This window comes from Gekko japonicus, unplaced genomic scaffold (assembly GCF_001447785.1).
Source record: "Gekko japonicus isolate JY-2015 unplaced genomic scaffold, Gekko_japonicus_V1.1 scaffold4206, whole genome shotgun sequence".
NCBI lineage: Eukaryota > Metazoa > Chordata > Lepidosauria > Squamata > Gekkonidae > Gekko > Gekko japonicus.
The window spans coordinates 81,434-96,324 of NW_015165367.1; the positions used below are offsets into that span (position 1 = coordinate 81,434).

Consider the following 14,891-nt stretch of genomic DNA (forward strand, 5'->3'; position numbering starts at 1 on the left):
TGTATTATGTAAAGAGAGGGCGGTTGTTCAAGTCCCTGGAATGGAATTTGGGCCTGTTCCAAAGCGTGGATTGTTCACAGCCCCTGGTGGTGGTTGGGGGGTGGCGTGAAGAGTCGCCCTCTCTCCGGCCCACTGCCCAGCTTGCTGGTGTCTCTGGCAGTCCGCGTGTGGGTGTAGGGGTGCTAGCCCCTTCCTAGGGCTGGCGAGGGAGGACCTGGAACTCGAAAGGGGGTGGGATGTTGCCCAGGCCGGTGCACTGGGGCGCCAGGTCGATCTCAGCTGGGGCGACCAGCGGCCGGAAGGCGAAGTGCTGCAGGAGGGTGGTGAGGAAGAGGAAGATCTCCATGCGGGCCAGGCCGGCTCCCAGACAGATCCGCTTCCCTGCAGGGGGGAAGAGGAGCAGAGGAGGGCGTGAGCCGGCAAGCCCCGCCCGGGATTCTGTGGCAGTGGCTGGCCCTCCTTCTGGCACGTGCACCCAGAGCCACTTGGCAGGCTGGCAGTCGGGCGAGCGGATGACGCCAGGAAGAAGGTACATCTCTCACGTTTAGAAACAAGCCCCTCCGTACTGACTGCCGAGGGCACCTTTTGCTCATCTTTACTGATGACTCGCAATGCTCCCTCTAAGCTATGGAGCCCCTGTGAGCAAAAATTCTACTTTGTGAGCTGCCACTGGCATTAAAGTTGTGAGCGAGCGATTTGGCTGCTGCATAAGTTAGTTTGCTCTGGAGCCATCCTTCCTGAGCTAAGACAAAAATGTGTGAGCCGGAGGGTAAAAAACTGCGATCTGGCTCACACTCAGCTTAGAGGGTGAACACTGCGTGACGAGGCCAGTGGTCAGACGGCAGACGGAATGCCTCCCAGAAGGCTTCCTTGTGTTTCAGAGTTCTGCCGTGTGTGTGTGTGTGTGTTGCAAGTACTTTACGCTTACTGCTGGGGGCAGGGGGGATTACCTTTCAGCCATGTTTCCCCAGCTTCTGCCAACCTGGGGTGAAGCAAATGCTGGTGTGCCCGGGGTATCTAGATCTTGTTCTATGCGTCCCCCTAATTCACACTTGTGGTGTAACCAAATCACATCACACCTCAGAAGTGAAGCAGGCTCAGTAGTTGGAAAAGGAACCCACCAAGGAAGGCTCTGCAGAGGAAGGCAAGGGCAACCCTCCTCTGCTTCTCCCTTGCCTTGGAAGCCCCTTGCTGGGGTGGCCTTAAGTCGGAAGCTCAGCAGGGTCGGTGCTTGGAAGGGAGACCACCAAGGAAGGCTCTGCAGAGGAAGGCAAGGGCAACCCTCCTCTGCTTCTCCCTTGCCTTGGAAGCCCCTTGCTGGGGTGGCCTTAAGTCGGAAGCTCAGCAGGGTCGGTGCTTGGAAGGGAGACCACCAAGGAAGGCTCTGCAGAGGAAGGCAAGGGCAACCCTCCTCTGCTTCTCCCTTGCCTTGGAAGCCCCTTGCTGGGGTGGCCTTAAGTCGGAAGCTCAGCAGGGTCGGTGCTTGGAAGGGAGACCACCAAGGAAGGCTCTGCAGAGGAAGGCAAGGGCAACCCTCCTCTGCTTCTCCCTTGCCTTGGAAGCCCCTTGCTGGGGTGGCCTTAAGTCGGAAGCTCAGCAGGGTCGGTGCTTGGAAGGGAGACCACCAAGGAAGGCTCTGCAGAGGAAGGCAAGGGCAACCCTCCTCTGCTTCTCCCTTGCCTTGGAAGCCCCTTGCTGGGGTGGCCTTAAGTCGGAAGCTCAGCAGGGTCGGTGCTTGGAAGGGAGACCACCAAGGAAGGCTCTGCAGAGGAAGGCAAGGGCAACCCTCCTCTGCTTCTCCCTTGCCTTGGAAGCCCCTTGCTGGGGTGGCCTTAAGTCGGAAGCTCAGCAGGGTCGGTGCTTGGAAGGGAGACCACCAAGGAAGGCTCTGCAGAGGAAGGCAAGGGCAACCCTCCTCTGCTTCTCCCTTGCCTTGGAAGCCCCTTGCTGGGGTGGCCTTAAGTCGGAAGCTCAGCAGGGTCGGTGCTTGGAAGGGAGACCACCAAGGAAGGCTCTGCAGAGGAAGGCAAGGGCAACCCTCCTCTGCTTCTCCCTTGCCTTGGAAGCCCCTTGCTGGGGTGGCCTTAAGTCGGAAGCTCAGCAGGGTCGGTGCTTGGAAGGGAGACCACCAAGGAAGGCTCTGCAGAGGAAGGCAAGGGCAACCCTCCTCTGCTTCTCCCTTGCCTTGGAAGCCCCTTGCTGGGGTGGCCTTAAGTCGGAAGCTCAGCAGGGTCGGTGCTTGGAAGGGAGACCACCAAGGAAGGCTCTGCAGAGGAAGGCAAGGGCAAACCACCTCTGCTCCTCACTTGCCTTCAAGCCCCTTGGCTGGGGTGGCCATAAATTGGAAGCTATGCTTGCAGCTGCCACTTCACTGCGGGGTGACCTTGGGCCAGTCAAACTCTTTCAGCCTAACCTACCTCACAGGGTTGTGGTGAGGATAAAATGTCAAAGCTCCTGCTTAAGAACATAAGAGAAGCCAATGTTGGATCAGGCCAGTGGCCCATCCAGTCCAACACTCTGTGTCCCACAGTGGCCAAAGATACCAGGGGCCACCAGGAGGTCCAGCAGTGGGGCCAGGACACCAGAAGCCCTCTCCCTGTTGCCCCCCCCACAAACACCAAGAATACAGAGCATCACTTGCCCCAGCCTGAGAGTTCCTATCTGCAAAGGTAAAGGTTCCCTCGCTTGAAAGCCAGTGGAATCCGACTCTAGGGTTGCGGTGCTCATCTCCGTTTCAAAGCCGAAGAGCCAGCGCTGTCTGAAGTTGTTTCCGTGGTCATGTGGCCAGCATGACTAAACACCGAGGCGCATGGAACACTGTTACCTTCCCACCAAAGTGGTACCTATTTATCTACTTGCAATTTATTGCTTTCGAACTGCTAGGCTGGCAGGAGCTGGGGCCAGAGACGGGAGCTCACTCCATCATGCGGCACACTCGGGTCTCGAACTGCTGAACTACCGACCTTCCACAGCCTGCAGTTCAGCGTCTTAACCACTTGAGCCACCGCAGCTCTGTACCTTGTGGCTAACAGCCACTGGGGGACCTCTGCGCCAGATGTTTATCTAATGCTTCTTTCCGTTGCATCCTTTTGGGCTACCTCTCGGTTCTTCCCCCCTTTTCTCACTCGCCTCTGGAGTGTTAACAATGGAAGCCCCTCTTCCCAGTTACGCGTCTGTGTGTGTGTGTGGTGGGGGGTACAGGCTGAAACCCCAGTTCCTTCTTGCAGGTTTGGGATGGGGAATCCCCCTTCCCCCCAAGCGCCATACCTGGGGCAAAGGGCATGAAGGCATCACTGCTTTTGAAGGCGTTCTTTTCGTCCAGGAAGTTGGCTGGGTTGAAGGAATCCGGGTCCTTGAACTGGGACGGGTCGTAGTGCACCGAACTCAGCAGGGGGATCACGTTGGTGCCCTGTTGGTGGCGGGGAGGAGAGACTTGTGGTCATACATTTGAAAGGAATTGAGAGAGAGAGAGAGTGCAGCCAGTAGGGGTCGCAGCTTCCCTCACCCAAAGAAGGAGGTACTCTTCTTGAACCACCTGTGTAATGCCCTACAGAACATTGTTGTGGCCAGCTATTTATCTTCAGAAAAGCAAGAGAGAAAGCGCAACACATTTAGAGCCCGGTGGGGCACCTTTAAGACCAACAAAGGTTTATTCAAGGTAGGAGCTTTTGTGTGCACAGCACACTTTATCCAAGAGAGAAAGGAGACATACTTGTCCCTCAGCACACTGGTAAAGGTAAAGGTTCCCTTGCTCGAAAGCCAGTCGAATCCGACTCTAGGGTTGCAGTGCTCATCTCCGTTTCAAAGCCTAAGAGCCAGCACTGTCTGAAGATGTTTCCGTGGTCATGTGGCCGGCATGACTAAACACTGAGGCGCACGGAACGCTGTTACCTTCCCACCGAAGTGGTACCTATTTATCTACTTGCAATGTCTTGCTTTCGAACTGCTAGGTTGGCAGGAGCTGGAACTAGAGACATGCGGCGCACACAGGTCTCGAACTGCTGAACTACTGACTTTCCACAGCCTGCAGTTCAACGTCTTAACCACTTGAGCCACTGCAGCACACTGGTAGGAACCCACTAAAAAGAACCCTTCTGTCTCTGAAATGCTAGAACAGCGTAAGTCTAGGGTCATGGTGAGCATCTTATGCCCAGCCTGGCTTTGGAACCGGCATGGCCTCAGTTTCCCCAGGAGAGCTGCCTTTGCCTGGAGACTGGGAGTGAGTCCTGGCTGGTTCATTCCGGGAGAATTTCAAGCTACACCGAATTTCAGGCACGTTCGAAGCACGCACAGAGTGAGCATCTTTCTCACACACGTGTGTGGAGAAGAAGAAGAGATTGGATTTATACCCCATGGCCCTTCACTACCCAAAGGTGTCTCAGAGCGGCTTACAAACTCCTTTCCCTTCCCCTCCCCACGACAGACACCCTGTGAGCAGTGTTCCCTCTTAGCTGAGTTAGTGTGAGCTAGCTCACAGTTTCTTAGCCTCCGGCTCACACATTTTTGTCTCAGCTCAGGAAGGATGGCTCCAGAACACACTAATTTATGCAGTAGCCAAATCACCTGCTCACAACTTTAATGCCGGTAGCTCACAAAGTAGAATTTTTGCTCACAGGACTCTACAGTTTAGAGGGAACATTGCCTGTGAGGTAGGCGAAGCCGAGAGAGCTCTCTCTTGGACTGCTCTTGAGAGAACAGCTCCGAGAGAACTTGCGACTGACCCAGTCACCCAGCTGGCGGCATGCGGAGGAGGAGTGGGGGAATCAAACCCGGCTCTCCCAGATTAGAGTCTGCCACCCTCTCTTAACCCCTACACCAAACTGGGAACCGAGGCGCAGAAGGCTGGCCCTGCCACTGTCGTACCTTGGGAAGCAGGAAGTCCCGGAAGGGCGTGTCCCGCGTGACGGCACGGGGCAGCCCCATGGGCAAGATGGAGATGAAGCGCTGGATCTCATAGATGACGGCATCCGTGTACGGCATGAGCTTGCGGTCTGCCAGGCAGGGGGCGCGTTCGTGCCCGATCACTTGGTCGATCTCCTGGTGGACTTGCGCTGCAGACAGACAGACAGATAGGAGGCAGTGAATGTGGATGGTGGGGGGGAGAGAGGGAGACGGTGGACTAATGCCTGGTTACCAACCTCCAGGTGGGTCCTGGAGCCCTCCTGGAATGACAGCTGAGCGACAGAGACCAGCCCCCCTGGAGTTAATGGGCTGCATCACATCCCTGCTTAGCCCCCCCCCCCCCCCCGAAGCTGCCCTTCCCAGGCATGAAACAAAAATTACAAGAACTTTGCCAACCTGGAGTTGGGAACCCTATCTAATAGCCTGCAAGGCCCTTTCTGTCTTCAAGAGCTCTCCAGTTGTGGGTGGCAGGGGTGGTGGTGATCTAAGTGAGTGGGGGGGGGCCCAAACCGGGTCCCAGAAGGGCTGACTGATGATGAAGAAGAAGTGACTGGATTTATACCCCGCCCTTCACTACCCGTAGGAGTCTCAGAGCGGCTTACAGTCTCCTTTCCCTCCCCCTCCCCACAACAGACACCCTGTGAGGTAGGTGGGGCTGAGAGAGCTCTCCTGAGGACTGGCCTGGAGAGAACAGCTCTGAGAGAACTTGTGGCTGACCCAAGGTTACTCCAGCAGCTGCATGTGGAGGAGGAGTGGGGAATCAAACCTAGTTATTCCCAAGGTGGGTCGTCGTGTTGGTCTGAAGCAATAAACAAAGTTTGAGTCCAATGGCACCTTTAAGACCAACAAACACAAACACGAAACACAACAAACACAACACGAAAGCTCACACCTTGAATAAAACTTTGTTGGTCTTAAAGGTGCCACTGGACTCAAACTTTGTTCTGGTTATCCCAAATTAGAGTCTGTGCTCCTGACCACCACACCAAACGACACCCCTGCAGTCCCAGAGCTCGCATTGGAAAAGCAATTGCTTGCACAGAGTTTGTGCTTAGACTCTTAATTCACACAGGACTCCGTGGTGGTGGTGGGGTGACGGACCAGGGGACCGCGACCCTCACTTCCCACCGGGGAGAATGAAACTGAGCCGGGGGGGGGGCATGCAGGGGCTCACCTGCCACTTCGGGGTACTTCATGAGGATCAGGAAGCTGTACCGCAGGGTGGTGCTGGTGGTCTCGGTGCCCCCGAAGAACAGGTTGTGGGTGGTCATCACCAGCGTCTCCGTGTGGAAATGGCTCAGCGGGTCTTGCTTCTCCTGCAAAACAGGGCGACAGTGGAGGCCACCCGGAAGGGAAGGCTCCCCCCCCCCAATCTCTGTTCTGAGCTGGGCTGGTGCCATTTTGGCCCCCCCCCCCCCCCCGCTGAGCATGTGGGGCAGGGAGTTGCTGGCCATCACCCCCCCCTGCAGATACCTCAGGTCATTCTCACTTTCCAGTTTGGCGTTGTGGTTAAGCGCGCGGACTCTAATCTCGGAGAACTGGGTTTGATTCCCCACGCCTACACTTGCACCTGCTGGATGACCTTGGGTCAGTCACAAGTTCTTTCAGAGCTGTTCTTGAAAAAGAGCAGTTTCTGTCAGAGCTCTCTCAGCCTCACCCACCTCACAGGGTGTCTGTTGTGGGGAGGGGAAGGGAAAGGAGATTTTAAGCCGCTCTGAGACTTCCATTGGTAGTGAAGGGCGGGGTATAAATCCAGTCTCCTCCTCCTCCTCCTCCTCCTCTTCTTCTTTCCAAATTCCTGACAGTTCCCCAGCTTCTCTTCCTCCCCAGGCAAGGTGGGGGGGGGGTTTCAAGAAGAAGAAGAAGAGAAGAGATTGGATTTATCCCCCGCCCTTCACTTGGAGTCTCAGAGCAGCTTACAAACGCCTTTCCCTCCCCCTCCCCACAACTGACACCCTGTGAGGTGGGTGGGGCTGAGAGAACTCTGACACAAACTGCTCTTTTTCAAGGACAGCTGTGCCAGAGCTTGTGACTGACCCAAGGTCACATCAGCAGGTGCAAGTGGAGGAGTGGGGAATCAAACCCGGTTCTCCCAGATTAGAGTCCGCACACTTAACCACTACACCAAACTGCTGCCGTGCCCTCCCCTGCCCCATTCAGAGCTACCAGCCGTCTCTGTGCCATTTTTAAGTGGCCCCTTTAGGGAACTGTGAGTCCTTCAACTGACAAGGGACTCTGTCTGCCAGGCAGTATATATTGAGGTTAACACGGAGTTTCAGCTAAGGCAAAACACTCAGTGTCGTGATACCAATTGGGTTTGTTGGCAGCTGAACTGAACCTCTGGCAAGGGTGGGATAAAAAACATTTTAAAATCAACCAGGGTGACGCTGCCACTAACCGCCTGGAGCAGAAACAGGAGAGGGGAAGATGGACTTCCAAATCCGTCACTAAACCAGGGGCCCCGCGCCTGAGGGTCCCTCCCGTGGGTGCCTTTCAAATACCTGTTCCATGCGGATCAGGAAGCAGTCGATGAAGTCTCGCGGGTCGCTGGGATCGATGCTCTCTTGGTGCCTGCGAACACGCTCAGCTATAAACTGCCGCAGTTTCTCGAAGTTGCGGAAGATTTGCTGGTGGGGCCCCGGCAGGAGGTCCATGAACCGGGGGAAGATGTTGTAGAGCTGGACAAAGGGGTGCAACCAGCAGGTATTCTTTTGTTCCAAAAGCCCCCCCCAGATTTTCATACATACACACACCTCACCCCGACATTTTCTTGTTCCTGATTAATGGATCCTTTTGAGCAATTAATTAGTTAATTAAAGTCAAGGAAAGGGTACATAATGAAAGATGAGTGACAGGAAGATTCTAAGAAGGCAGCTCCAGAAGCCAGAGAGAGAGGAAAATTGGGAAAGAATCAGGAAAAGGCAGAAGTTTTGTCCTGGTTTCATTCTGGTGTAGTGGCACGGCATGCCTTAAGAGTTCATTAGTCTGTTTCATTACGTTCTATTAAAAATTGCCACCCACAAAGTCTCTTCCCCCAGTATGAAGACTCTGTCAAACCCTTTCTCCCTTTCTCACAATACAAGAACTCATGGGCACCCAATGAAATTGCTGAGCAGTCGGGTTAGAACGGATAAAAGGAAGTCCTTCACCCAGAGAGAGATGAACAGGTGGAATTCTCTGCCACATGAGGTGGTTGCAGCTACAAGCATGGACGGCTTCAAAAGGGAATTGGATAAACATATGGAGCAGAGGTCCATCAGTGGCTATTAGCCACAAAGCATAGATAGGAACTCTCAGTCTGGGGCAAGTGATGCTCTGTCTTCTTGGTGCTTGGGGGGGGGCAACAGTGGGAGGGCTTCTAGTGTCCTGGCCCCACTGGTGGACCTCCTGAGGGCACCTGGTATTTTTGGCCACTGCGTGACACAGAGTGTTGGACTGGATGGTCCATTGGCCTGATCCAGCATTGGCATCTCTTATGTTCTGAACCCAAATCTTGACATGCACTTGGCCAGAGCTCCTCATCTGGATCCTTTGCTAAGTCCAGGTAGGTCTGAAGCAGTAGACCAAATTTAGAGTCCGGTGGCACTGTTAAGACGAAGAAAGGTTTATTCAAGGTATGAGCTTTTGTGTGTGTGTGCACACTTTTCCAAATACAAGTTAAGTACCTGCTTAAGTGTATAAGTACCTTCTAACCTTGTTAGTTTTTCACTTTGCATGACTTAAACATCGTCATGTTACATGTTAATTGGCTGTTAAGTCCCGGTCTATAAGTGTAGAACCTCATCTGCCTTTCCAATGTATTTGAAAAAGTGTGCTTTGCACACACAAAAGCTCATACCTTGAATAAACCTTTGTTGGTCTTAAAGGTGCCTGACTGGACTCTAAAGTGGACCCTTTGCTGTTCTGGGTTCCGTGGGGGCGGAGTAGGGGAGGGGTGTGTGTCACCAAACACATCACTCAAAGCCGCCCGTGAAGTCTGGGCCAGGGAACTAAATGGAATTCCGCGCCCAACCCGACACTTTTGCTCTCCACGCAAAAGCTCTCTCCCGACCGTGCACGGACCCTCCTCACCTCCCAGCACAGACCACCCTTTACAGCCCCCCTCCCTGTCCCCCCCCACCACTGCTCACCTCCCCCCAAAATGAGCTCATGATCTTGAAGTTTTCGTTGAAGTGGTCCAGCAGGGTGAGGAAGTCGGCGTCTTCGTAGTCAAAGCGGTTGCCGAAAACCACGGAGCAGATGACGTTGGAGACGGCGCGGCAGACGAGGTTGATGGGGTTGAAGGGAGCCCCTGTACGGAGAGGGAGGAGAGGCGGGCGATGCTGGGGTGGGGGTGGGGCCAAGGACTGCAGGGGCCACCACCGGTGAGGCTGAGGCTGGCTCCTCTGGGATCATCTGCTTCTCTTTGTGTGTCCCCCCCCCACGAATGTTACCGCCTGGTGTGATGCAATCACAGGGGCCAATCCTGCCTTCCCTTCATGGCTGCCACCCTCCCAGACAGGGTGGGGGTTCTCCAGAAGGAGAGAGATCCTGGCAGGTGAACCTTCTCTGGCCAAAGAGAGGCGGCACTCAGGGGTCGTTTCCTGCAGGAGCACACAGGAGCAGAGCTCCGGCAGTAAAGAGCCCAAGGGGGCAGGCACATGCCACAAGCCCCACCCCCTGCTCCCAGCAGCCCTCAGTCAGAGCAAGAAGCAGCCAGGTAAGTTGCAGAGCCCCGGCCCCCGGGTCCAAAACAGTCCAGTGGCACCTTTAAGACCAAGTTTTATTCAGGTACAAGCTCTCCCTCCTCTGTGAGGACAGATCTGCACGTTCCCCCCCCCCCATAGCTAGCCATCCAAAACAGTCCAGGTGAGCCTGAGCGGTGGGCGTTGCCTTCTGACACACTTCCGGTGATGTCAGGGGGTGTGGCATGTGCAAATAAGTCATGCCAATGAGTTATGCTAATGAGCTCCTGCACCTTTTTTTCTACGAAATGAGCCCTGAGCGGCACGCACCCCAACCCATCCTGCTCTCTCGTAGTGATGGCCGGGAGTCCACCCCTGACGTCAGGCCAGGTCCCTACCGTTGAAAATATGTGAGGTGCAGGGCCGGGATTTCAGCCATTATAGGGTTAATCTGCTCTACCTAGTGTACTATTGTTTAGACTGACCTGGAAAGGAAACTTGGCTCAGAGCCAATGGGGAGATACCCCGGGAAAAATCTAAGTCTGTTTACTACGTAGCAATCATCGGTTACTGTGTTCAGGTGACTTCCTTCTAGGGGTCAAGAAGAAGCAGAATCTCCATTGTTGTGTGACCATGTGGTCTGTAGCGGTAAAGATGTGAAAATGTAGCTCTAGATATCGCTGTTGTTTTGTAGTCTCCCAGTGAACCCTTCCCTTAGAAATAAAGCTTTTTTTCCATAGAAAGAAATGTCTCCTCTCCAGTGAAGGAAAGATCTATTGCAAACTCTTGAGTATTTAAGTATTTTTGCCTGTTTCCCCAACACCTACCTCCGGTTTTCCGGAACTCTCGCACGAGGCACTGGGCCTCCTCTTGGATCCGCTCCTCAACGCTGCTTCTTCCCATCCCGAAATTCTTCAGCGTCTGCAGGGCAAAGCGCCGCAGCACCTTCCACTTGTCCCCATTGGAGAAGGCGATGCCTGCAGGGAGAGGAGGGAGGGAGGGAGGGAGGGGCTGACCAGCAAGGCTCCCTCTAAGCTGTGGAGTCTTGTGAGCAAAAATTCTACTTTGTGAGCTGCCGCTGGCATTAAAACTGTAAACCAGCGATTTGGCTGCTGCATAAATCACTTTGCTCAGGAGCCCCATCCTTCCTGAGCCAAGACAAAAATGTGTGAGCCGGAGGCTAAAAAACTGAGCTAGCTCACACTAACTCAGCTTAGAGGGAACACTGCTTACCTTCTGCAGCACGGAGGACTTGCGCTTCTTCCTTTCATAACGTTTCTGCCCAAGGACATTCAAGGTGATGTGCCGTCCCATACCTAAAACCTCCCTGACAAGATCCCTGCGATGGCCTTATCACGAGGCTCAGGGCCCAATCCACCATGGTGCTGTTCTACAGTTTTAGTCCATTTCAATTTGGTGTAGTGGTTAAGTGCGCGGACTCTACTCTGGGAGAACCGGGTTTGATCCCCCACTCCTCCACTTGCAGCCAGCTAGGTGACCTTGGGTCAGTCACCAGTTCTCTCAGAGCTGTTCTCTCAAGGGCAGTCCTCGAAAGAGCCCTCTCAGCCCCACCCACCTCACAGTGTGCCTGTTGTGGGGAGGGGGAGGGAAAGGAGTTTGTCAGCCGCTCTAAGACTCCGAGTGAAGGGCGGGGTATAAATCCAATCTCTTCTTCTCCTCAATGGTGCTTGTATTGGGGAACTTCCTGGTGGACGGTGCCCACATTAATCCTTACTTTTATTTATTTACTTTATTTATATCTCACCCATCTCCTCGCTGGGACCCAAACGTAGCTTATGTCATTTGCCTCTCCTCTGTTTTATACTCACAACAACAACCCTGTGAGGCAGGTGAGGCTGAGAGTGTGACTGGCCCAAGGTCACCCAGCGGGCTTCCACGCCAGAGCGTGGATTCCAACCTGGGTCTGCCAGCTCCTAGTCCAAAACTGTAGCCACTAGACCACACTGTCTCTCAATTCATGAGTGTTGCAGGGCTGTACTGCAAGCCCCGGTTCTGCCCTTGAGCAACACCCCCCCCCATGTCGATGCCGCCGTTGCAGCCGGCAGGGCTTTGGGGTGGGGGCAGCCCTCCAACACTCCCTCTAAGTCTAAGCTGTAGAGTCTTGTGAGCAAAACTTTGTGAGCTACGGGCATTCAAGTTGTGAGTGATTTGGCTGCTGCGGAAATCGGTTTGCTCTGGAGCCCTCCTCCCTGAGCGGAGACAAAAATGTGTGAGCCAGAGGCTAAAAAGCTGTGAGCTAGCTCACACTAACTCAGCTTGGAGGGAACACGGCAGCCCTCTTACCGTTGCCCTGAGTGAAGCGGTAGAAGACGGGGAACTCTCCCCGGTCGCTGAAGTCGTCGGCTTGGTCCACCAGGGCTTCCTTCACCGCTTGGTAACCGCAGAGGACCACGCAAGGCAGCGAGCCGAGGTGGATGGTGTAGACCGGGCCGTACTTCTGGCTGAGCTGGGTGGAGGAGGGAGACTCGGTGTTAGTCGGGCAAGCACCGCTTGCAGAGTTGTGCCAGTTTTCTTTAAGAAATCTTACTTTAGCAGAGCGAAAACTATGGGCGTGATGTTAGAATGGATAAAAGGAAGTCCTTCTTCACCCAAAGAGTGATGAACGCATAGAATTCACTGCCGTGGGAGGACGGCTTCAAGAGGGAACTGGATAAGCATATGGAGCAGAGGTCCATCAGTGGCTATTAGCCACAAGGTACAGATATAGATAGGTACCACTTTGGTGGGAAGGTAACAGCGTTCCATGCACCTTGGCGTGTAGTCATGCTGGCCACATGACCACAGGAACGTCTTTGGACAGCACTGGCTCTTTGGCTTAGAAACAGAGATGAGCACCACATCCCTAGAGTCGGATTCAACTGGCTTTCAAGCAAGGGAAACCTTTACCTTTACCTATAGATAGGAACTCTCGGTCTGGGCCAAGGGATGCTCTGTATTCTTGGTGCTTGTGGGGGGCAAGAGTGGGAGGGCTTCTAGTGTCTCGGCCCCACTGCTGGACCTCCTGATGGCGCCTGGGATTTTTGTCCACTGTGTGAGACAGAATGTTGGACTGGATGGGCCATTGGCCTGATCCAATATTGGCTTCTCTTATGTCCTTATGTTAAGCCCTATGCTCATTGAAGCCAGTGAATGAAGCGCAGCTTTCAGAAAATAGAGATTGAACAGTCGTGGAATAAAGGAACCTATATCTGGAAGGGATTTCCCCACCTTTGTGACATTTCATTCCCTCCAAATAAGAACAAAGAGGCATTCACTCGTCAAAAAAGGGAGATAATTTAGAACCTGAATCTGTGGGGAAAAGGGAGCAGGGCTGGGAAGCGGCTCTGAATCGGTGCGCCAGTCCAGAGTTCTGTTTGAAAACAAGGCCTTTGTAAACAGTGGCCCAGCCTGGCGTGGGACTGTGGAGGGGGCTTTTTCTATTGCCCCCCCTCCGTTTCCCTGGCCTGACATGGCCCTGTGGAGCTGCAGCTTGCTCTACTGGGGTAAGGATCCAGACCATGTGCAGAAGGCCGTCAGCTCCTCCTTGGGGACTGAAGAAAAAACCGCAGGCACTCGAGTTCCCAGCTCTGGGTTGGGAAATCCCTGGAGATTTTTTTTTGGGGGGAGGGGAGACTGGAGGGGTTTTGGGTGGGGGAGAGACCCCAGTGGGGTAGACTGCCACACAGTGCGCCTTCCAAAGAGGCCGTCTCCTCCAGGGGGACTGATCTTCGTCATCTGGAGGTGAGCGGCCAAAGCAGGAGATCTCCAGTCGCTGGACTCGTAAGGAGAAACAACCGCGATATAATAACGAAACCGACGAGTTTGGGGGGGAAATATATCTCCTTTAATCTCCTTTGAAGTGAACTGGGTCTCCAGTTTTCCTTAAACTGGTCTCACGTTTTTCTTGACGGTAGAGCGCTCCGTAGACCATCTCACCTGGTGTTTCATCAGATGAGACCATTTTGTATTTTTTGCTCTCTCTCCCTTTTGTGATTTACATCGTTTCCGTCATCTTGCTATGTGAAAAGCCGCTGCGTGCTGCCCTCTAAAATTCTTTCAAGAACGCTTGAAAGCAGTCTATGGAGCGCTATACCGTCAAGGAAAACTTGAGACCAGTTTAAGAAAAACCTGAGACCGATTCGCTTCAAAGAAAATTAAAGAAGATATACTTTCCCCAACTAGGAGCTGCGGTGGATCAAGTGGTTAAGACGCTGAACTGCAGGCTGTGGAAGGTCGGTAGTTCAGCAGTTCGAGACCCGAGTGTGCCGCATGACGGAGTGAGCTCCCGTCTCTAGTTCCAGCTCCTGCTAACCGAGCAGTTGGAAAGCAAGAAATTGCAAGTAGATAAATAGGGACCACTTCGGTGGGAAGGTCACAGCGTTCCGTGTGCCTTGGTGTTTAGTCATGCCGGCCACATGACCATGGAAACATCTTCAGACAGCGCTGGCTCTTCGGCTTTGAAACGGAGATGAGCACCGCAACCCTAGAGTCGGATTTGACTGGCTTTCGAGCAAGGGAACCTTTACCTTTTTACTTTCCTCAAACTAGGCTTCGTTATCATATCACAGTTGTTTTTCCTTACTAGTTCAGCACTACCTGGAGGTTTGGCAACCCTAGCCAGGCTCCAGCTGACTTAATAAAACCTACAAAGAGGGAGCCATGAAAACCTGGCCGAGCAAAACGAACATGTGTTTCAATGTGAGCTTCTGCAAGATGCCGCTCACGCCGTTGGTGTAGCGGTTATGAACGCAGACGCTAATCTGGGACAACCGGGTTTGATTCCCCACTCCTCCATGTGCAGCTGCTGGAGTGACCTTGGGTCAGTCACAAGTTATCTCAGAGCTGTTCTCTCAGGAGCAGTCCTCAGTCAGAACTCTCCCAGCCCCACCTACCTCCCAGGGTGCCTGTTGTGGGGAGGGGGAGGGAAAGGAGATTGTAAGCCCCTCTGAGACTCCGAGAGGAGGGCGGGGTATAAATCCAACCTCCTCCTCCTCCTCTTCTGCTTCTTTTTCTTCATTAAGGGATCTTGGGGAGGGGGTGTGCGACCTTTCCCCCTCTTTAGTTATGAACCAACCTCCGCTGTAGTCAGGGCCGGCTCACACACTAGGCGATCTAGGCGATTGCCTAGAGCGGGACGGCCCTTAGGGGCACCAAACTGCACCCGGCCCCTTACTCTGGGAGTTTCTTGATTATTTGTGTTTTTCATTCTTCCTAAAATGCATTTATTTTTGAAAATTGGTGGGGGCACCGGGGGGGGGGCAGAAGGGATCCTCGCCTAGGGTGCAAAATAAGCTGCAGCCGGCCCTGCCTGGGAGCTGCCCTGTC

The 14,891-nt window shown here is 53.9% G+C and overlaps 1 protein-coding gene across 1 annotated transcript in view; it reads right to left on the reverse strand.

The window, feature by feature from the left end:
* The window catches only part of LOC107109903 (cytochrome P450 2F5-like), a 16,665-nt gene continuing 1,774 nt past the window's right edge, over positions 1–14,891 (reverse strand). Inside the window, exons 2-9 of the mRNA XM_015410610.1 lie at positions 11,871–12,033; positions 10,394–10,543; positions 9,033–9,193; positions 7,404–7,580; positions 6,077–6,218; positions 4,864–5,051; positions 3,268–3,409; positions 1–381 (exon numbers count right to left, since the gene is read on the reverse strand). Coding sequence (XP_015266096.1) covers positions 194–381; positions 3,268–3,409; positions 4,864–5,051; positions 6,077–6,218; positions 7,404–7,580; positions 9,033–9,193; positions 10,394–10,543; positions 11,871–12,033 — 1,311 coding nt within the window. The 3' untranslated portion in view covers positions 1–193. The remainder of the gene's footprint in view (positions 382–3,267; positions 3,410–4,863; positions 5,052–6,076; positions 6,219–7,403; positions 7,581–9,032; positions 9,194–10,393; positions 10,544–11,870; positions 12,034–14,891) is intronic.